The sequence below is a fragment of the Pistacia vera genome, unplaced genomic scaffold, assembly GCF_008641045.1.
Source record: "Pistacia vera cultivar Batoury unplaced genomic scaffold, PisVer_v2 Contig21, whole genome shotgun sequence".
NCBI classification, from domain to species: Eukaryota; Viridiplantae; Streptophyta; class Magnoliopsida; order Sapindales; family Anacardiaceae; genus Pistacia; species Pistacia vera.
In genome coordinates, this window is record NW_022196013.1 from 208975 (window position 1) to 231877 (window position 22903).

At 36.4% G+C, this 22903-nt stretch overlaps 4 protein-coding genes across 7 annotated transcripts; 1 reads left to right on the forward strand and 3 right to left on the reverse strand.

Annotated features, from left to right (window-relative positions):
- Positions 1-1838: 1838 nt before the first annotated feature.
- Positions 1839-4065, reverse strand: LOC116129223. Its single transcript, XM_031414971.1, has 2 exons — positions 3107-4065; positions 1839-2764 (listed from the first exon to the last, which is right to left on the reverse strand). Exons 1-2 carry the CDS (start codon positions 3727-3729, stop codon positions 2053-2055), a joined length of 1335 nt encoding a protein of 444 aa, XP_031270831.1. The 5' UTR covers positions 3730-4065; the 3' UTR covers positions 1839-2052.
- Positions 4066-6922: 2857 nt separating this feature from the next.
- On the forward strand, positions 6923-7466 carry LOC116129211 (50S ribosomal protein 6, chloroplastic). The gene has a single exon (XM_031414955.1). The coding sequence runs from the start codon at positions 7025-7027 to the stop codon at positions 7337-7339; it is 315 nt and encodes a 104-aa protein (XP_031270815.1). The 5' UTR covers positions 6923-7024; the 3' UTR covers positions 7340-7466.
- An 816-nt stretch (positions 7467-8282) lies between these two features.
- Positions 8283-12748, reverse strand: LOC116129209 (inositol-tetrakisphosphate 1-kinase 3). 2 transcript variants are annotated; one of them, XM_031414953.1, is made up of 10 exons: positions 12320-12748; positions 11637-11718; positions 11494-11526; positions 10064-10184; positions 9818-9910; positions 9491-9610; positions 9213-9389; positions 8985-9040; positions 8803-8887; positions 8283-8686 (listed from the first exon to the last, which is right to left on the reverse strand). In XM_031414953.1, exons 1-10 carry the CDS (start codon positions 12481-12483, stop codon positions 8598-8600), a joined length of 1020 nt encoding a protein of 339 aa, XP_031270813.1. In that variant the 5' UTR covers positions 12484-12748; the 3' UTR covers positions 8283-8597. The 2 variants fall into 2 exon arrangements, with proteins under 2 accessions (XP_031270813.1, XP_031270814.1); XM_031414954.1 differs by lacking the exons at positions 11494-11526; positions 11637-11718; positions 12320-12748 and adding an exon at positions 10421-10444.
- Positions 12749-17661: 4913 nt separating this feature from the next.
- On the reverse strand, positions 17662-22439 carry LOC116129208 (probable inactive poly [ADP-ribose] polymerase SRO3). Of its 3 annotated transcripts, XR_004127872.1 has the most exons (8): positions 21356-22439; positions 21020-21261; positions 20808-20926; positions 20563-20665; positions 19804-19906; positions 18719-18960; positions 17947-18150; positions 17662-17844 (listed from the first exon to the last, which is right to left on the reverse strand). XR_004127872.1 is itself a non-coding variant. In XM_031414952.1 (4 exons), the coding sequence occupies exons 1-4, from the start codon at positions 22321-22323 to the stop codon at positions 20564-20566; spliced, it is 1431 nt and encodes a 476-aa protein (XP_031270812.1). In that variant the 5' UTR covers positions 22324-22436; the 3' UTR covers positions 20436-20563. The 3 variants fall into 3 exon arrangements, 1 of the variants encoding a protein (XP_031270812.1); XR_004127871.1 differs by having other exon boundaries at positions 17947-18960; XM_031414952.1 differs by lacking the exons at positions 17662-17844; positions 17947-18150; positions 18719-18960; positions 19804-19906 and having other exon boundaries at positions 20436-20665; positions 21356-22436.
- Between the last annotated feature and the right edge of the window lie 464 nt (positions 22440-22903).

Consider the following 22903-nt stretch of genomic DNA (forward strand, 5'->3'; position numbering starts at 1 on the left):
GAGATTCAACACCCGCCACTTTGGCTTCATTTTACAACAACTATATATCTATTTATTTTTTAATCATCCTAACTTTAGCCTGCAAATTTCTTTTTAATTTTTGTCTTCTTGGATAACATTTGTTGTTGGATAACCATAAGCAGCTCATAGCCAATAATGGGTTAGCTTAATGGTAAAGGCTTAGGGCCAAGAGGTTTATTTTCTCTGTAGTATTAGGTTCGAATCACAAAAACGGTTGCTAATATTATTGGTCACGGATCGCAGGGTTTGTCCTATTTTGAAAACCTTGTTCAGGGTCGAAGGATTTGTCGAGATATACATAAACTGATCCAAACACTCCTTGTATAATTTTTTTTTAAGGAAAAAAAAATAAGTAGAAAATTGCAATTTGCACCAAATGGGTACTATTACTGACATGGTTTATTGAAGAGTTCTATAAATTGAGATTTGGATACAGCTTGGCTTAGAGGACTTGATTAAGTTTGAGAATAAGTCTGTGACTACGTAATTTTATGCGTCATCGACATCGACTAATATATATATTTTTTTTTATAAACAATCATAAATTAACCTTGAAGAGACACAGTTATTTGAAATAATTAGTTAAAATGATGCGAGCATGTTGGATTGTGAAGAGAAATAATAATTAGAAGGTGAATAAAAATGATTAAATCCAAAATAAGTCAAAAGCTATTGAAATTCATATATGTTGCCGAACTTAACAATAGATTACCACCCACCAAAACCACCACTCTCTCTACCTGCCACTTAAAATAAAACCCTAGATTCCCCTTACTAAGCGCGCTAATCAACTATTCTCTCACTGCTTCTTCTACTTCACCCGTGAACCTGTACGTTATTCACCACTTATTATTTTATTTTTTTTGGAAAATTAACGAGAACAGTAGCTAAGTAGCTAACTGGGTTTGGATTGGTTGCTTGCTGGGTGGTACTGTTAGGCACAAGGCCCGATTGGTTTTAGTTTTGGTGCTCAATTACAAGGGCATACCACATCATGTGACCCACTTCCACCATCTACTACCTTCCCCACAACACATTCTAAACGCTTCTCTTTCCAATAAAAGCTGTGAATATAAGAAAGACGTGAATATGACTATTCATTTTCGATTCGCGACGGCAGTCCCCAACCATCCAAATTATATTATAAACTAATGAAATGGCCCCTAACGTAAGCCTTACGAATCTCTCACGCAACTGTTTTCAACTGTAGTTTTACCCATTTCTACACAAACCTCCTTCACTCTTGGTTTTTTTTTTTTTTTTTTTCTTCTTCTTCTTCTTTTGAATCAAATGGGTTATGGTTATGGTCCCCTTAGAATCAAATGAACCCATTAATAAATCCAACTCTTGTCTTAGCCATATCTTATTCTTGTTCATAATGTAAATGTTGTAGAGTAGACGTGATATTTGCCACAATCAATTTTTATTACATATTAAAAGAATGAGTTGCAATAATTAATACCACTAGCTCCATAAGTCCTAACATACCATGATTCTACCTCTATGCAAAGTACTATTAAGTTATAGGTAAGTTGTGTCTTTAAAGCGCATTACAGCTATCATCCTCAATTCTCGTTGATCACTATTTAATTGACATATCCCTTGAGAAGGCGCCACCAACTCCTCAATCTCTTCCATATAATAACTAAAGCTATTTTAGATAGAAAGGCACCAACAAAAGGTAAGGTAATGAGAGATTAAATTAATTGCCTACTAACAATTGACCAATTCATACATTCCACCTCATCAATCCTTACATCTAACTAAACAATTTAAATGTCTCAGTCAGTCAGTGACCACAATATTTGGAGAAAAAAAAAAAACACCTTTTTTTCAAAAAGGAAAATTAATACAAGCCACACGGGTTAAAACAAAGCGTGCCTGTCTAATACCTCTCTCTTCCTTCACTGTACAGTCTGTTGATTGTTTGTTAGTAGCAATAGTAAGTCTCTCACAGAGTCACACCCCAAAAAAAAAAAAAAAAAAAAATAAAAGAAAAAAGCAATACGACAACGTAGAAAAAAAAGTGAATTATCCGAGTAAATCCTGCTGTTGGCATAGCTCTTTCCTCAGCCGTTGAGAGAAAAGCCTGCAAGCATCCATGCTGAGATCAATGGCTGCGGCTAAAGCCACGAAAGCAGCTGCGTCCTCCGTGCAGTTCACGTGCTGTACACTTACCTCCACATTAGGTTTACTACACTTTCCCTCTCCTTCCACTCTAGCCGACATCACAAATCCTCTATACATGCAATACGGCCATAAACCGTATCCAAAATCACCGCTATTCCGCGGACTGCACGCCGGCGAAGCCGAGTTAGCCGGCGTGGCGCGACCGTTTGTAGAATTACCTCCTAAATCAATGCAAAATTTCCCGCCTTTGTTGGAACTGAGAGTTGACTCCGATAATACAATGCCAGCTGCAGCTGAGTCGGGAATCAGCTCGAAACGGTAACCAAGGCCGTCAGAGGCGCCACGCTCGCGCCAGGCTTCGAGGCGTCCCCAGGGTTTCCAGGTTCCGTCACCGGGACGGAGGATAAGCCAGGAACCAGGGTTGGAGCGGCTCACCCGGTCAGAGCCGGGAGAGGCTACGAAAGGGGTTACCATGGAAGCAGCGGCTACCGGAGAGCCGGATAGGTCGTGGACCGTGATTGACCATCCCTTTCGTTCCTTTCCAGGTCGTTCTCTTTCACTGCCAAATGAGCTTAGCCAGCTTCTTGCACTGCTTGCCTCGGACTGTAATGATCTGAAGAACAGGCAAAAATTAAATAAAAATAGTGAATAGATAGTTTTAGCCTAATAAGGATAACAATGGGACATATAATCTGTTGCTTTATGAGCTTTATGTTACTTTAGAAAGAGTAAAGGTAAATACTTGGATTAAAACACTGACTTTATCGTACACTTTAATTGAGGCATTCAAATTATAGTAAGAATCTCTACTTAAAACAGAAATTTATCTTTAGCAAAATTGCCAATAAAAGACTTTGAATCAAATATATTATTGCAATAACAAGACAATAAAAAACAACTAAGAAAATCCAAAACCCTAAAAATAAACTTGCAAATTAAAAAATTAATAACTAACCTGGATCTCTGATTGCGATCACCAGTGTTTCTAAAACTGAACTTGCAAGTAAAAACGGGTTGCTTGATATTGCCTTGAATCTGAAACACTTGTGGACTACATTCAGGTTCCCCATCGAACTGAAACACAAATCTAGGATCAGGTTCGGCCTTCACGTTCAAGTGAAACTGCGAAGACGAGCCCTTTGCTTCTTTTCCAACAGAAATCCACCCATTGTGGAACACACATGCTTTTGATTCAGTTCCCGCCAGATCCAACGGCACAGACACCTTCCCCAATAGCTTCCCAGAGTTTACGCCGCAGGTCGTGCCTCTCCGCCCCGTATATATAGAAATTTTCAAAAATATTTTAGCCGAGAAGATTGATTTTACTGCGAGCTTGTCCAGATCGGTTTTGCTGAGATGGAAACTTGCGACCATGGTTTGCAATTGGTTATCGGGGAAATAATTTTCAGATGGAACAAACGGAACCACCGCAGTTTGAACTGGAAAACCTTTCAATTTAATCTTGCAGAAACATGGAGAGGAGGAAGGGTGCACCACTGAGCGAGCCGGTTTCGCAGCGACAGGGATTCTGAGACCGAGATTGCCTACACTGAGGCGCACGAAAGGGCAAGGATCCATTGTTAGGTGAAAATTCAGTGGAAGAAAGAAAACAAAGACAAGTAGCTGAGTGAGGAGTTATGGTTAAATGTAAAGAGAGTGTGATTGGAAGAGTGGAAAGCATGGGGATGCGCAATGGGTACCAAACACAACTGGCTTCATCTTCAAAGGCTTCGCTGTTATTGCAGGTAACCTAAATAAAACCAAATGAAAACGGAGAGAGAGAGTGTGAAGGGCAAAGGATTCAGTGGGCAAAAACAAAAACAGTAGAGTCAGAGAATGGAGTACAGCTGGTTACAGCCTGGAGTTTAATGCCAGACGGACCGAACTTGAAGCTATCTTAGGTCCCTCGCTTACTTAATCCGTTATTTTTAAATTTTTTATATAGCTTCACTTGACCTGCTCTTTTTGTAAGTCTATTCTTTTTCTAAATGACGCAATTGCCCTTGTTTTAGTATAAGGCGCCTACTACAAATCAGACGCATGTGTATCTTGCCGCACGTGGTTTGGTCTTTGTTGTGAATATCGACTGCAAATATGTTAGTGGGTCCTATTTTTTGGATGAGGGGAAGACAGATATGATTGGATGATCTGGGACCGTTGATCTGTTTTTTTTTCCCTCTTAAAGATTACATTGTGCATTTATGCGTGCGTGATAAATAATACATGAAGCTCTCTACTCTATTCTATAGTCTATATTTATATGCATAAATAAATCAGTAACTGAATTTTTTTTTTTTTTATATATTCATCTTCATAAACTATAAAATTAGTTAACCCTTTTATTTGAAGTTAAAAATAATTTGTAAATAATTAGATCTTTTTTATTTTTATTTGTTTAAATTAGTAATATATTATTTTAAACATAGTATATATAAGAAGATTAACTCACAATTTAATCCTATAAATTTTTTCTCATAACTTTGATATATAACTTGTAATTAATAGGATCATAATTGAATAAATGGAACTCATTATAAACGGATGAATAGTAAACTGTTAGGTTGCGGTTGAGGCTATGAAAAAAAGTTTAGGAGTAGAAAATAGGCATATTATTAATGTATTACCCAGTTAAGAGTTGGAGTTTGTATGAGATAAGATGTGATTGGTGGAGAGTAAGGGGGCACGTGAGATGAGTAATATAAAGCGGATGACGACGAATGATGGGGTCCTGAGACAGTTTGGCGTAGGAATGTCATTATTTATTGGCCAAGCAACTTTCGCATATCCAAGATTTATCGAAACAACAAGTGAGTACCTAAAAGATTTTGAAACAATAAACAGATACATTCTATCATATGCTATTAGTGATTTCTGTTTGTTAACAGTGAAAATACTAAAATACCCTTGAAGTTTGATATTTTAGTTTTTTAAAAATTTCTAAAAAACCCTCTAGGTTTGCTAATTTAACTAAACACCTCCATATATAAAAAGTTTGTTAAATAACAAAAATACCCCCACCACCTGCTGCCAGATTCCGACCACCACCGTCGGAATCTAGCCAAAAATTGCATTACGACACAGACCCCGTCGGATCTGTGTCGTAACGCGCCGATCTGGCTGAAAAGGGCCAGATCTGGCCGTCGACGCCGCAGATGGAGTTTTGCGGCCACGACGGCTAGATCCGTGGCTGAAATAGCCGGAAAAGGCCAGATCTGGCCGTCGAGGCCGCAAAACTTCATCTGCTGCATCGACGGCCAGATCTGGCCTTTTCCGACCATTTCAGCCACGGATCTGGCCGGAAAAGGCCAGATCGGCGCGTTACGACACAGATCCGACGGGTCTGTATCGTAACACAATTTTTCGGCCAGATCTCGGCGGTGGTGGCCGGAATCTGGGTGACGGGGGTGTTTTTGTTATTTTATAAATTTTTTATATATAGGGGTATTTAGTCAAATTAGCAAACTTAGGGGGTTTTAGAAATTTTTAAATTTATAAAAAAACTAAAATATTAAACTTTCAAGGGTATTTTAGTCTTTTCACTATTATCAAACGAAAATCACTAACAGAACATGACGGAAGGTACCTATTTATCGTTTTAAAACCTTTTAGATATTAACCTGTTGTTTCGGTAAACCTTGGGTATGTCTAATCATTCTCCCTTTTTTATTAATCCATTTATGGATTTGGGCTGTTTTCTAACTTGAAAATTAGCATATGAAATTCTAGAACAATCTGGGCTAACTTTCTTACTGATATTAAATAAGACTTTGTGAGAGACTTAATCACATCCACACAAAAAGAATACATTAAACTTGTACTCTGCTCCCCATATTATCTTTTTAATTCTTAACAGCCGATCCAGCGTAACTGTGTGTACATTTGAGCCTATAACAATATGGCAATTAAACCCAAACGATACCAGTGAACTTAAATACATGTACTATATTATATATATGATACAGAAATCTACACCGCAAGAGAATTCCTACGTGATTACAGATAATTAGCGATAAACAAGTATTGAATGCAATAAAGTAAACAACAATGAAAAATTTTAAAGTGATTTGGTGACGGGAAAACTCTTAAGCTTACGTTCACTGTTTTTTGTATTTACTGTGAGAGTTTACAATGAGAATTTTGTGTAAATATCGTAACCTCTTTTTTGTCATTTGAAAGGGTTTATATACAAGTTTGTATAAAGGAAATAGCGAAAATAAAGGGATTATAATTGATCTGAATTATAATTCTGATATTCTCGTGATTCAACACTGTGATTGCATAGAAATTGCTGTTAATCTAGTCATATATAGGATTTGAAGTTACCTAGGAATTGATTTAATGATCATTCAGGTTATTCGCGACTAGCTTGTGCTAGGTCAGACAACCGGTGGAGTCGGACTAATCCTGGGTTGAACTACATCCTCGCGATAGCCCGGGCTTGGTGAAAAAATCAAACATAACATATATATATAATGGCCAATCGATTGATGAATAATTTTTTTTTTTTTTTTTTTTTTTGGTAGCAGCATTGTTTAAGATTTATTAAATTATTTTATGTAAAATCAAATAAACCAAATGAAGACTATCGCGTTTACATAAAATCTTAATTAATTAAGATATAAACTTATGAAGAAACCGCAAAGACTCATAGCATTGAACTCCACAGCCCAGCCCAGCCCAGCCCATTCCAGCATAGCCCAATTCGGATGGCGAAAGGCCCAATAAAAGTTTGGAAATGATAGTAGGAAAGCCTAGATAATGTTCGTAATCCCAATTGAAAGGTCCACAAGAAAACCATCGTCTTCGTCTTCAGCACAAAGTGTATCTCCACTACTGTGAAACCTGTGTTGCAAAGACCTCAACAGCGGTTACCATGTCAAGCTCTTCTTCTTTATTTGGTTCCGGAATTATCCTGGTACCCAACTTTTCTACGAAGACGATACCAGTTGGTGGAAACTGTAATGTTGGGTTGGTGATTGAGAACTCGTCAAGGCCAAAGAAGAAGGCGACGGCACATCACATGAAGACCAGGCCACGCAAGACTCAGGCATGGGATATCAAGCGCAAACCAACTGTTTATGCTCCGTTGCCTCCGCTTCCTCCCGATTGGACTCTTGTTTCTGATTCTGGGGCTGAGGCTGCTGTGCCATCTCTTTCTGATTTGCAGGCACCACTTGGAAGTGAGTAGTTTCTTGGTTGTTATTATTTCTTATTTGTGCTTATCTTTGAGACTTTGTGGTTCATCTTCTCGCTTTATGTCATGATATTCTGTTCCTCTTTTCTTGATTGAAAATGAAATGCGATTAGACTAAGTTTTTCTATTGTATTGTGTTGTATTACCCCTTACCCTGGATGCTAATGCAGGAGAAACCAAATGTTATTATCCTACAACATTGAGGTCAGCAAATTAAAACAAATGAGTGAGCGAATGTTTTATAAAATAAGTTGAAGAAGATGAACTAATAGTATTGTCCATTTTAACGAGTATAGTTTTGTTACTTCACTGATAAAATTGGAGGATTCTTTCTAATATTGTGAAAAGTCAAAAAGTTCAAACTGACCATCCTGGAAAATCTACTTAGAAGTAACGTAGTAGGATAGATCCTAATCCTACTGAGACGGTGTTTGGTAAAGCAGAGATGGAAGAGTCGTCAAGGTAGTAATTTATGTTTTTAACACAAGGTCACATTACAACTATGTCGTAAGTAAAAATAATGGATACCCCATTCAATTTTCAGTCTTCTTCGCCTTGTGCTATGGAGTATGGACATTTGTCAACCGTATAAATTTCAATGCAGTAAATCATAGTATCAAAGAAAATATTATATAACCAGGGCTGTTGGAACTTGGAATGTGCATCTCAGGAAGCTAATCTTGAAATTTACAAGATCAACGGGGTTCAGTTGCTGTGCGTTTATAGTCCAAGCAATCATCAACAATGGGAGACAATGAATCTAGCACCTCAGATTAGGTCTAACAAACCTATAATATCAGTGTTCTAATTTACACTATTATTTACAATTCAAATTTATATAATCAATAAAAAGATATGCCTTTACATAACATAATAATTTTGGATGAATTCACCAACTACCAACAGCAGAATGTAATGGAAAGAGAGAACAAAAGAATTGAGCAAGAATTAAGCCAAGCTGTATTATAACGAGCGGTGTACATGATGGTTTCAGAAGCAGGAGTCATCCTACCAGTTAGTCAGTAATTACAGAAGTTCGGAGGTTGGCATATTCTGCATTTTGCATAATTCATTCCTCCAGATGCTAGTAGGGTGAAGATGTACAAGGAACCAAAACAACCACAGGACCTGGTCCTGCTAATACTTAATTCGGACCATGATAATTCTCCGAAATAGGCACATAGTGCTCCACTTCTTCCATATTCAGTCACCGGCCACTTTTTAAGCATCAAACAGCCCTTCAAAACATTCACTAGCCTGATTTTTTCTTGTACTGGCTCTGTACCAGGCCCAAGAGGAAGTCTGTAAATATATGCTCATACTCTGGCATTTTCCCATACCCTGCAACATTTCAACACCGATTAAACTGCTGTCTAGCATTGTTAAAGGTATTACAAACAAGAACATATTATTCGCTCTAAAGTGAAGCTGAGAATAAGAGATAAGTTTTCACTTGCCAGGGAAGTAGTTGATGTCAATGACATAAAAATGATCTCTTCTCCCGTGTTCTCGGATAATATCCAGATTGAACAAGCGGAGACCCTGCATATAACAGACAATCAAGAAGGCATCAGAATAATCCATACAGGAATAACTTGTAAGCTGCTGCAAAAGAAAACAGGGAAATTCAATTAGCTACCAGTTGACGACGTAGTTCCTTAGCAAGTCTCTCAAGTAAAGGTCGTGGAGGAAGCTCTGGAGAGATTAAAAATTTATGTTAGAAAGGTCTGCCAAAATCTTTTGCTCAACTTTCAAGGCCTCAACATTATTCAGAGCCACTTTGAAGCCACAAGTAGCCCCAAGCCACCACTAACTTCAGTTCAGAACTACAAATTTATGGCCATAACTGAACACATATTTCACTCACCAGCCACACTAGGGTCCAAATCTGCATCGTCTGCAGAAGCTGCAGCACAAGAAACCCTTGGAAAACGAAATACACCAGCAGTTCTAGATAGCTCTTGTTTGGAGACATCAGGTAAAGAAAATCGTCTGACCACTTTAATGGCTTCACCAACAATATAAACCTTAAACAGAACACCTCCTACAACCGTGATGGATAAGGCAGAGCTTGAGTTTTGAAAGAATTGTGGTAAAGAGAATGTACAAGCATGTGAGGATGAGAAGAGAATTTAATTTGCATACCATGATTAACAAATTCTTGCAGAACAAGTGGAGGTTCAAGTTTCTGGAGGGAATACTGATCATAAGCAAGCGAAAGTTCATGCGACTTTGCACTCCCATCAGCAACCAATGGCTTTGCAACTGAAACAATAGGAGTATACAAATTACAAACTTCCTTCAGACAAAGCACAAAGCACAAACCCGAAGAAAAGAAAAAGGAAAAAAGATAAAATAACTGATTTGTGACTCTGAAACAAGTCAGTGGTTTTAAACACGAAATCAGCAAATTTAATAGCATTTCAAAGGTCAGTATTCACAACCAAGTTGGTGTAAAGCCCAAATACATACCCAGGGGTAGAGTCAGTCCAGCTTTGGTAACAACCTCAGGGATCAATGATGCATCTCTGTCAATCACTAATTGTCTAGGTACGCCAACTTTTCCTGCATTGTAAATCATCATAATCACTTTGATAAGCATAAGAGAGAAACAAATTTGCTTAACAGGCTGGTCATTCATAAACTTACATCAAGGGTGAAAATTTAAAAAACTTCCTTTGGAATATAATGCCTACAAATATAATTAATGTTAATTACCATAGCAGATGGACAAGTTCATATCAGCAACACACTGGAGCATGGATTGGCGATTGTGTAAATGTTGAATAGCATCTGGAGGATCAAGAACTGTGACTTCAGGATGAGTTTGCCTGTAATCCTGAAAGGATAGGCAAATAAGGTTAAGAAAGAAGGATCACTAGTATGCCTAATATACTTGTAAAACAAATATAAAGAAATGTGTGGTAACCTTAGAGATGGTAAAGCATACCAGTGCCTTGCAGCTATTATTACACGATAAGCTCAATTGACATGAAACAACATGATCAAATAATTGAAACCATAATTCTCACAAATAAATGATGCAAACCCGAAATTTTTTGAGTATCTTGTTACCTACAAGTGACTGTTCTTGTCCAGAACCAAAAGCTTTGAATAAATAGGGGTTCCATAAACCTTTCCTACCACATTACATAACCCACTTAGGAAAATCTTCATTCCAATACAGAAACAAAAGTTATAACAAAAAACCGCATTAATTATTTTATCAATAGAAAAGAATGCTTGGTATGGTTTCAAGATATTAGTCATTTTTTAAAGAGCCATTCCATAGTGGACTTATCACTAACGGTAAGATAAAAATGTATAAGTCAACAATGTCGAGAAATTTTTATGCTTCACACTAGTTAATGGATTTTATTACTGTCATAGTAATTGCAGAAGATATTTTAAATAGATAGTAACTCCAAAATCTAAATTACGCAAAAAATTGTAGAAGTGTTTGTAGGAATTAGTAATATGTGCGAACATAAAATCATCACCCTAGGCAAGATTAGAAAGTTCAATGCTGTGATCCTAGAACAAACAAAATGGAGGGTCTGCAACCTAGAACAGAGAACCTCTGACTAGTAATTGTCTCCAGCCTAAAATTGAATATTTAGATTGAGGAGAGTGGTTTTCATAAATGTAATCCCAGAACATGATAGGGTTCCAACTAACAAACACTGGAAAAGAGGTATATAATATCTTAAACTACGAAGGTTTAGGAGAGCCATCTCACATTCAGTCTGCTGATAAAAGAGGGTAACAGTATACGAGGAAAAGTGAACTTTTCCAAAAGAATCAAATTGCTCATGGAAACCTGAAACAATCAGCTAGATGGGCAGGAAGTGGAAACATCTACATCCTCTCTTGCTTGAAGCTTAAGACCTTGAACTCAACTATCAAGTCAAGACTCATGACCAAGGCAAGAGCAAGCACTTTGCAAATTACGTTCACACAATTAAGTTTAGAAACTGAAAAATTCTATTTATCACCAGTAAGTGATTATTTGATCCCATTTTGTAAACATCATAAGTGACACAACCATGCAATATCTCAAGCGGGAACAAGGCATGATAATAGTCCAGCTCTCAAACGTTAACAATTACTTGAGGTAAAGTAGAAATGAGCATTTTAAGTGAACCAACCTCGAGAATCTGGCGCCATTCCTTTCCCGTTAACTGTATTAAAAGGGAAAAATATATATAAGAAAAAAGGTATATGTCAATTTTGAAGATATAACCATAGAATATGAACGTAGAAGGAAAATTTAAAAAATATTTTGGCTAACCTTATGCAACACAATATCAAAAGGGCCTTGATCCGAAAGGGGCCTGTTTTGATCAATAGCAACAAACAATATCCCCTTGTTCCTGCACCACTCCATCATTTCAACCAAAAAAATACTACATTAATTAACCACCTCATACCAGGGTATACATGACATTTAGCTCACGCAAATTGTAGAAAGAGTTCAAAGCGGTCATTACCAAGTGTTATTATAAATAAACAAACTTAATCCAGAAAACAACAGATAGTCAAATTCTAAATGGAAATGTCAAGACTATATTCCAAACAAATACGGAACACACAAATAATAGGTGTTACACGATGGACAGAGAACTAAATATCTTGAACCCTATTAGAGTTGGAATGTTTGTTGTGAGATTCCTCCAGAAACTCCTTTAAAATCCACTTCACTTTCTTGACAACCAAACAGACAACGACATTTTACCAAAAAGAAAATATCAAAAGTAAAAACGAGTAAAACATTTCCGACAAATATGTGGCCATGATTCCAAAACGACACACTCTAAACAATTTAAAAACCACCAAAAAATTTCTTGATTAATAATAATGATTTTTTGCAACATTATGAGTTATAAAGTAAAATTAATTAAATCAAAAATAGATTAATCTGCTAAATTTAAAGAAATAATAGTGTTTAATAAGTTTAATAAAATTTAATAATACCTAGCTAGACGTTCAAGCTTAGGCTTCAAGAAGCTCTTAGTCTTCTTAGAGGTAAGAGCGTAACCAACCACAACTAATTTCTTTTGCGGTTGAGGAAAAGCTATTATTTCCTCTTCTCTCCTCTCCTCGTCACTCATACACGCTAATTCCTCCTTCATCCTCATTTTCTGTTTTTCTTTTCACTTAAAAATCGTTTTTATAAAACAAAAAAAAAAAAAACAAAAATACAGAAACGAGATAGAATGCGAAGATTTCGGTGTAGGTGCCGTGGAAACAGTCTTCGTTAGGTTTAGAAGATCCGATAAGAAAGACGAGAAAGAAGAGTCGAGTGAGGCTGAGAGAAAAACTGAAGATGATGAAGAATAAGATGACAGCTAAAATATGAGATCACGAAATGTGTGTGTGAGATAGAGGGAGGCTGAGGAGCTGTTATGAATATATATATAGAGGTGGAGAAGGAGTGGGAGATTACTCAGATTAGCTGATATTTTTATGTGCGTTTGGTTATTATTATGGTACATTTTTAAAAGGGAAAAATTTGGTAGTTATTACGGGTAGAATTTAAAAATTACCAAAAATACCCTTTTAAGTTAGTTGATTTACTAAACACCCATATAATAAAGAGTAATAATAGTCTTACAAAGAGGCATACAAAGACCCATACAAAGTTAAATCCAACCTTTGAAATAAGGGAAAAAGAGAGAGAGAAATAGATAATCATGAATTTCAAGGGTTGGATTTGACTATTTGTATGCCTCTTTGTAAGGCTAATATTACTCTATAATAAAACATTAAAAATTAATAAAAATACCCTATCCAGATCTGGTCGCGTTTGGTCGTTAACGACGGCCATATCTTGGCCGTCGTTGACAATTGGCTATGGCCAAAGATTTAGTCGTAGCTTTGGCATTTTTTTGCCAGATCCACAATAGATCTGGTCGAAAAATGTTATATCAGCGCACTATTGGTCAAATCCAGTTAATAGTGCTCTATTATACCAGATTTTGGCTACCTTCTTGTGGTAGTGGCTAGAATCTGGCAAATATGGGTTGGTAGGATGTTTTTGTTAATTTCTAAAAAAAAAAATTAAAGGGATATGGCCAAAAAATGTTATATCGGCGCACTATCGGTCAGATCCAGTTAATAGTGCTCTATTATATCAGGTTTTGGCTACCTTCTTGTGGTAGTGGCTAGAATCTAGCAAATATGGGTTGGTGGGATATTTTTGTTAATTTCAAAAAAAAAAAATTAATGGGTGTTTAGTTAAATTAACAAATTTAAAGGGTTTAAAAATGATTAAATAAAATAGAATAATATTTTTAGAATAAGAAAATAAATATTTATTCTGGATAAGATGGTGAATGGATCAATAGAATATGGGAAAAATTATCAATAGAATGTATTTGCTTTCGTTTGAGGTACATGAGCTTACGACGTGGCCATTCCCTGGGAAGGTATCATAATTGGAAAATGATAGAATTATTGAAAAGTTTACACCGAATTTGTGTATCGAATGACGTAGCAAAATCTTGACCGTTGATTAATATTAACTGATAATAAATAAACGATCAGGATTTAATCACATCGTTCCATACACAAATTTGGTATACATCCCGATAACTTTATCATTACTTATCATAATTTTACTAAAAGAATAAAATAATATTAAATTTTCTGCAAAATAGGCAGAATCAGATTTTAAAAATACAAATCTGCCTTCACTTCAAATTCAATACATTATAATTTTTTTAGGAAAAATAAAATAAGGATTAGGTAGATGAGGAAAGCACATGGTGTAGCCAAGTGGCAACATGACAAGCGACGAGGTCATTGGATGGCGAATTACTGGAGGATTTTAACATTTTGACGCTGCCAGATGTCGATTTCTGAAGAAGTGTAGTAGATGAAATGATAAAATAAGAGGTAAGGACTAAGGAGTGTATCCAAGTATATAAGAATTGGATAATCATAAGCATTCATGTCGAAATTTGGTTATTATACTTGTGATTGAACATGGAATTAGTCATGGTGTATGTGATTATCATATATCATGATGTGTAACAATTAAATTTCGTGATCATTTTTGTCAGGTCCACATCCCATTCCCAGGCCATGTGTCCAACAGTTGGTAGTTTAATAAATGAGTAAGCAACTTTTTTCCATCCACAAACTTTTAAAATATCATTTTACTATTCAAATTTATATTTTATTTTCGATTCCGACATCATTGTGACCCTACATTACCACTATTCTCTTCCTTGATCATCACTTACCAAAACCCTTCAAACTCTACTCTTGCCGAATCTACCAATCATTGAAAATAGAGCAATTTGGGTTTACACAACCACCCCTCTCAAGTCAAATTTCGATCAATTATAATCTCAATCACCAAAATCCAACTTCCACTACCAAAAGACTCATCGGTCTCCCTTCTTTAAAAGCTCCAACAGCTTGGACTGATTTTACTTTCTATTTGCCGCTAGAATATAAATTTTGGTAGTAAAATAGTATTTTAAAAATCTGTGAGTGAGAAAGTGTCATTAAGCCATTATTTGGATGGAAAAAGTCGTTACCTCTTAATAAATTAAACATTTATCCTTATATTTGTGTCACTAATTAAATTACCCAACCCAACTCATCAACATCATTAATTCATGTGACATGTTTTGTATGTTCGAATATAGGTTAAAATTTTATGGGATTGAATAGATAAATGGCATGTTGTGCTTAATTTGATAATCAAGATTTGTGGCTATTTTGCTTGTATGTGTGATCGGAAGGTTTGTTGGGCAAAAGGTGTTATGTAAATTTATATATATTAAACATTTCCACAATCATATAGAACGGATATGAGTTGATAAATACATGTCCATATTTTAAGTGTTTTTTTAATTAAGTAAATGACTTTTTCCCACTCAAGGTTTGCCTTAACAACACTTTCCCACCCAAAAAGTTTCAGAATACCACTTTTCCACTCAACGATTATATTCTATTAATATCTATAATATACTTCACTTTTTCAGCCGGCGTTCAGCAAGTTACCAGGAGTCAAGGTAAGGGAGTTTTTGTAAAGTGGAGGCCGGTGGATCAAATAGTGGTGACTGATTGAATATTCGCTACTGAAATCATATGAAAATCAACTAAGAACATGCAACTTTAGCTTTTCGATGGTCGACAATTAATGAGAAATCAGGTGTCGGAATGAGAGGAGTTTTGTAAAAAGAAGACTGGAGGTTCAAATGATGATGACAGAGATAATTTTTTTCACTGAAATTAGTTGGAATCAGCTTTAGATAATAACAAAATATTAGCTTTGCGTAAAAAAAAATTGTATTTTGAAACTTGTTAGGTGGAAAATTGTCGTTGGGGGCGGGGAGAAAGTCGTTTACTCTTTTTAATTAGGTAAATCAAGTTCCAAATCACATAAAGAGGACTTATGAAAAGAAAACACTGTCACGCTTTGGCTTATCTATGCCTTGCGCTTAATTATTAGCAACAGGACGTCTCTGGAAATCAATCTGAAAACCTATTAATAAATATTATTATGTAATTGTTGTTTTGTTCCTTTAGTGCATATCTAATTCACACTTTAATGATGTAGATATATATTATTAAACTTATCTAAATTAACATAAGAGAAAATTGTTAGGTGTAAGTATAACATATGTAGGAGTGGATTAGGTTGGAAAATGATATGAATGGATGAACAAATCTTCCCACGTCATCCTTGTTTTTCTAAATGATGCTATAAACATCCATTTTCTTAAGCGATTGTTAGGTATAAGTTCGGGTCATAAGAAACAGCCGATTGTCTCTTTTTTTAAATTAACTGCATGATGCAAATACAGGATTTAGGTTTTTGGCATACAGCTTGAAGCAATAATGAGCTGGGACTGGGACATGCGAGGAAAGGTTTAAGACAAAATTCCAACTTCTGGGGGCAATTGTAATTGATTTGATCTTTAGTGCACATCACTGCTCTCTGGTCAGGTCATAAGCTTTTATCTGTCCAGCACTCACGTGATTATTGTTCTATGCTTAAACTTCACTAAAACACAAGTTAATGATACTTACGAGTTAATTAATAGTAACAAATATCATACCAACATTTCACTAATAGAAACAGACAAATTGAAAAGATTTTGAGAAGGCACTCATAGTCAAAAAGTCAATTCGGTGGACGATCGAATGTTTGCTGGTTGTTTCCGCTATTGATCACCAATTTTTTCAGTTCCAATTTCTTGTCCATCCAAATAAGTGGACGGCAATGCTAGATTTCCATTAAAATGGGATCAATGTTATTTCAACAACATATACAGTAGCACGCCATTCGCTTTTCAAGTAGAACGGATTAGCCTGAAAAGTGCGAATAGTTCGGCACTTTTGTCAGAAGCAACATAAATTTATTCTGCCTTTCTTCTTCTTTATTGGTAGCTCGGATCGGAGTTGATATTGCTTGAGGGGAAAACACTTATTGCGTCCTCTAATCGTGGTCCTACAAACTCACCTCTTTCAATTTGGACCATCCACGCAATGGTCTTACAACATATTTTCATCACACCATATTCTTCTCAACTTTGTCACTTTAGCACAAACAATACTCAAAAGACACAATTGACTAAAACCTCACCCATTATCTACTTGATGACATGAATTCGTTCATAAATGTGTTGCATGTGCGCCATTCTACATTCCTTTATGAATATCTGGTACCGCCGGAAGATATTGAAATTGAACCTGTAAATTTACAGTTCCCTTTTCTTTATGGATTGAATTGACCCAAGCAAAGATTTTACACGTACATGGAAATGAATGATAGAAATCGACTGCTTCCATGTTAATCAGTTCTTCCAACCAATACAACAATTTAAAATAAGTACACACGTCTTTCGGTGCTGTGTATCTCTAAATCCATGGTATATGCTAACCCATCCTGCAGTGTCTTCCATTTAAATGAGGTTGGGGTTCTGCGATGATACGACCACATTCTAATGTAGCCAACACTGGTGGAACTTCTTTTAGCCATATCACAAGAATTAATGAACGTGTATATCAAGCAAAACGAAGTTACACAAGTCAGAAAAATCTCCACAACTAAATGATAGTATCACAACTGCTTCCGGACACTCCACTTAAAAAAAGAGGATCTTCCTCTTACACAAATTAACTAAAAACAAATGATGAAGGATTGATGGTTATCAACTAGTCTCGCTCAATTTGAACGAGACCGATCATAAAATACTCCTTAGCCAAAGGAAGGACAAGCCATCCATCAAAGGTTATCAGCGGCCAATGTAATACATCTAGGCTGAATCCCAATTTCTATTACTGAGAGCTCTGCGGACAGTAAATGCAAAAATTATTACATTGAATCGGTACAATTAACAACCACTGTTTGGACTTGGTAACAGTCAAGACAAAAAATACAATACAATGCATATTTTTTCCACCTGAAAATAACATCAGGAAATTAGTAGCTGTGAACAAGTTATATTGATGCACCATTTAGTATATGCAGATTTTTCCTGCATGAAAATAGCAGAGGGAAATTAGTAGCTAGGAATATATTATATTGATGCACCACTTCTCAAACTTATCCAGACCTGCTTCAACATAAATAGCATTACCTGACAACACTTGCCACAGGTTTAGTATTTGCCTCCAACTGCCTGTTACTCATACACAAGAGAACCCATACTTGCAGATAAACATTCTAGTAAGCAATGCCAAACTAGTATAAGATGTATCATCAGTAGCTCCTGTAATCCCATTCATATACAGAGAACTCATTTCTTAGACCTTTTAAATAAGATTCTTAGACCCATCTTAACCTGTAAATTTACAACCAAAATCAACCCAGTGGTAAATATTGTGCAGCAACAGAGGAGACATTCAAATAGCTCATTGGAGGCAGAAGGTGTGTTTAATCAGCGACAATGCTTATCATTAGTAATTAGGCATACAGGTATCAGGTAAAACAAAATCCTAGTGCAGGGTGCAGCACACATGAGTTCAGATGCTGGCTGATTGGCTAGCTACAAATCAGCACTTGAATTCATAATGGGTACCAGACCACCACTTTTTTCTTTCACCAAACCCAAGAGAAAAAAGGTCTTTTCTTTGCTTTTTTTTTTTTTTTCTTTTTGTCCTTTGCAGTGTGCACGTGCATATGCTAGGAGGTAATGTTTTAGTGATCTGCAGTAACATTTCTCCTCAGCTCAATCTTTACATCATCCCCGAAGTTCTAGATTCTTCAACTAATTTCGTAGTTGTAAAAGTACTCACAGATCATATGAAAACATAAATTCAGATAAGATTTCTTTAATTCGTGGGTCATATATTATAAACTAAACAAAGAAGATGTAGATCTTTGAAAAAGATTAAGTTGACCAACTTTACCCCGTGCATGCCATAATGCTCGTGGACACTGAATGAAGGCTACCTGAAATGTTAGTGCCATAACCAGAAGAAAGGGAGGGATGCAAAGTAATGTTACTGTGGAGTAATGCACATCAGTTGAGGCGATGAGAGGGCTAACCCAGGCACCCATCTAGCACGTTGGAAAGCCCTATACCAAGCAAGAAAGAAGGCATCTCTTCCCACTTCATAGTCAGCACCAACTATCTGTTCAGTTTCCTCTTCTGCCATAGGGGAAAAAAATTAGACAAATTTTTTTTTCAAAGAAATAAAATTTTAAAACATCCATAAAATAACCGATGATGAGACAGAGTCGATTCCTATACAGGTTCCTTCCTTCTCCAGTTCAAATAAAGATGGCTTCTTTTTGTCTAGTCCTGCCTCTAGTCTAATGTACAGTCCCAAAATGACACCTATATCCATCTAATTCTTTCCTAGTTCTCTCCCCCACCCCTCTCCTGTGATAGTAGGAAGAATGTAAAGGAGAGGTTTTAATACTTAAATTAAGGAATAATTAAATAAGTCTCTTTAATTGAATCATCAGGCAGGGGACAGAAAATATCAAGTAGAAAAGTAACTTCACCACAAAAATTAGTAGATATGACCATCTCAAGGTTGTAGTAGAAGTAAAATTTTTGGACAATAATACTGGCCCAAATCAAAAGCTGTTAGCCTAACAAATCAAGAGAAAGTAAAGAAAAAAATAATATATTAAAGAAAGCAGACATTTTTCTGAGTCAAATAGAATCCATCAGTAGTTTAGCAGATCCAACACATTATATAGATGTGCTGTACAATGTCTAACAAATTCTCAACAACATCAATGCTACGCCAATATGCAAACTTTAAAAAAGGTACTTATTAGTACCTTGCTTTAGCAAATGCAACATTACACAAAGCAGCTTAGCAACAGTATATCACCATTATATTATTACCTCCCTCCAACAGGCTAGGGCTCAATAATCACAGAATCAATAGTATCAACCAAACATTTAACTAACAATCAACCAAATCCAAATGAAATAAGTTCTTTAGAAGTAAGTATGTTTTAAACCAGTATTAAATACCTGCATAAACATCCAAACATTGGCTAGATATCCCAAACCAGTATTATCTAACATCTTGAATCTCGAGTATCTTCAGCCAGCTGTCAATTTTGGCAATAACTAACTGAACCATAATAAAAGGCATCAACCATGTTAGTGCTTCTCGACTTCAAAATTTTTAGTCTTCCATTGTGTAAAATGAAACTTCTCAATTCCCATATCTAGAAAGGAAATTCTATGCTTAAAAGGCAACTTTAAAATATGATTAACAAGGAACAAATTCACTAAGTTAAAATATCAATCCTGTCCACTTGCTTGTATGTCACAACAACGAAACTTCTTAAGCAAAGTAACTCAAAAGAAAAGGCCAAAAATATATTCAAAGCACAGTTGTGCTAGGCATCACCAGCATCGTTGGACGTCATCAAATAACCATAGCTCACATGCAGAAGATCAAGAAAGTTGATGTTGACTAGTCAACTAACATTAATCAATATATTACAGCATAAGAATATCCAAAACTATAACCACAATTACTATAAAAGAATGGAAATTTCCCAATAAACGTGCATGCATAGCTGTTACATTACATATATTGTGAGGGTAGGGAAAAAAAAAACTACAAGATAATTTGTATTTCTTCAATATCTGACTTCTTTTTTTTTTTAATCCTTCTATTCCTAACTGTAACTATCATTACATGTGATTCTATCAATTGGATAGACTGTGACTAAAACTTCAAAACCAAATGCTTCCAAATGAAACAGGATGCTGAGAAACCTCATTCTGACGCATGAATCTCTCGAATGGTGGATAGCAACATCTGATCCCCAGCAACCAATCGCAACTGTTTAAAGAAGCTATCTTTTGCCAGCTTCCCTGCCTGTAATTAGGCATAAAGACAACAAAGGAAACTTCTCAATGTCAGCTTCTCTTTTGCAATTCTAAACCTTCCAAACAATTTAACAGAAACAGTAAAAATGGTCTTCAAAGAATATAACAGAACATGCCACTCGATCACTTACCTTGTAAGTATGGTACAAATTCATCACTTCCTGCAGTTTGGTGGGAGAAAGTGAACTCTTCATCTTTGAGAATAACTTCTCCAAAGGATACTTTGTACAACTAGGTCCTTTTAATTGGCCTAATATCAAAAAAACAAACAGCTTATTTTAATTCCCAAAAACAAATCACGCATAATGTCAAATAAAGTCATGTAAAACAGAATTAAATTTACCTTGCAAGTGGCCAGTCGACCTATAGCTCACAACACACTCGGGAATAACGTGTCTGTTCATGTTACTCGGCCAGACTACATACCACTTTGGATTTTTCGGATCATCTGAACCAGAATCGAGATCTACCCTAGATGGATAACATTGTTGAGCCCCCGCCTCAACTTTCTCCACATTACCCAATATAACACGACACAGTATCACGTGCTTCTCACCATTCTGGTCCGCCTCGGCTAGTTGGGCACTAACATAAACAAAATTCAAGAATAAGACACTAAATACTAAAAACTAATAACAATCAGCAAATAAGAGAATATAAAATATAAAATATAAAATACCTTAAACCAGGCAATCCGACGGGTGACAGATAAACGCCGATCCCATAAGTCGAAATCTTGCTAGGCACACCGAAACCATGGGCTAGAATGCTCTCAACGCCTCTTGCTGACGTGCCGTGCCATGAGTACACAGTATTCGACGCACCACGAGCTGCTTTTGTCATCTCAATCTGTTTTTGAAAAACATCCAAACGCGCTCTCTCCAAATGACCTATACGTGTACACTGGTGAATGGCAGTGACAGTCACGGCGGCATCGGTTTTTTTCATTCCGGCAAGAAAATAGTTTCTTACGAGTGTATACGCTCTGTCTGTTTCTTTCAAGAACTTTGTATTTAGCCATCCAGAAGAATCTGCACGTTGTGTGATTAAACGCGGTCGTTTTGACACGTCTTCTGAACTGACTTCATCGTCTTTATCAACGGCCTCTCGTTGTCTCTTCCCCAAGCCATCTTTAATATTGATCTCGATCTCGATTTTACTTGTATTACTTTCTGATCTCTCTACACAATCTTCATCTTGTTCACTGAGAAAAACTGTAGGGAAAAAACATTTGCCGTTCACATCGATCCACGCAATCGAACGTTGTTTCCCAGTCTCAAAATCAATCCGTACCATTCTCAGAAAGTCAAACACGTATTTTGACCCTTCAATTGTAACAATAACCATTGGCTTGCGCTCTAAGAAACTGGATTTGACAGAATCAATCACCTCGTTTGAGAGATCAATCCACGAGCCATTTTGATAATTCATGAGCCGAAGTGGCGAAGCGCTGCGCTTGAAGTTGCTCTCGTTTTGGTTTATAAAATGCGCAGAACATGAATCTGACGTCCGGACGCAGCATTTTGTTGCGGGAATGGGTGGTGAAGATGACGACGACGACTGCGACTGTGATGGTGACGGTGAGGGCTTCGGTGGTGGAGCCCTGACTCTGGTGGATTCCACCAAGTTCTTAGTTGGAAGAGCCATGGCTTTTCTACACTTGATTGACGGCTCTAGTCTCTGCGACGATTGTGCAATTGACAAGAACTGGTAGAACCGGAGACAATTAAGCGTGTGTGTTTGTATTTAAACGCATTTTGGGGAAAACTTTGCGGTTACTAGAATGACCCTTTTGCTCGGTGCAGTTAAGACAGTCATGAGAGATATTTAAGGGTTCTTTCGTAATTGGCTGTGGGCTAAGGGAGGGTACAAAGATTTCTGAAGTCAGCGGAGTTCTTGCCGCTTATGGGAAAGGCTACAACGACTTGCGGGTGAAGTTAGCGATGCCAGGAACGTCAAATTGGGTTTCTTGTTACAGCTTTGTCTTTCTTCGGCCCAAAGAAATAGAGAAAAAAAGATGAATTTGAATATATGCTTTGAACCTTATTCTTTTGAACTTTCTTCTTTGATTTTTTTTTTTAAAATATATTTCTCCACAATAAATTAATTATTTAATTTGGTATTGGGGAATAAAGAGTTAAAAAAAAGGTATGGGCGTGGACCATTATTGGGTTATGATTTTCTTCTCTATTAAGTTGAGTAGTTGACACAAACACGAACCAGTTGC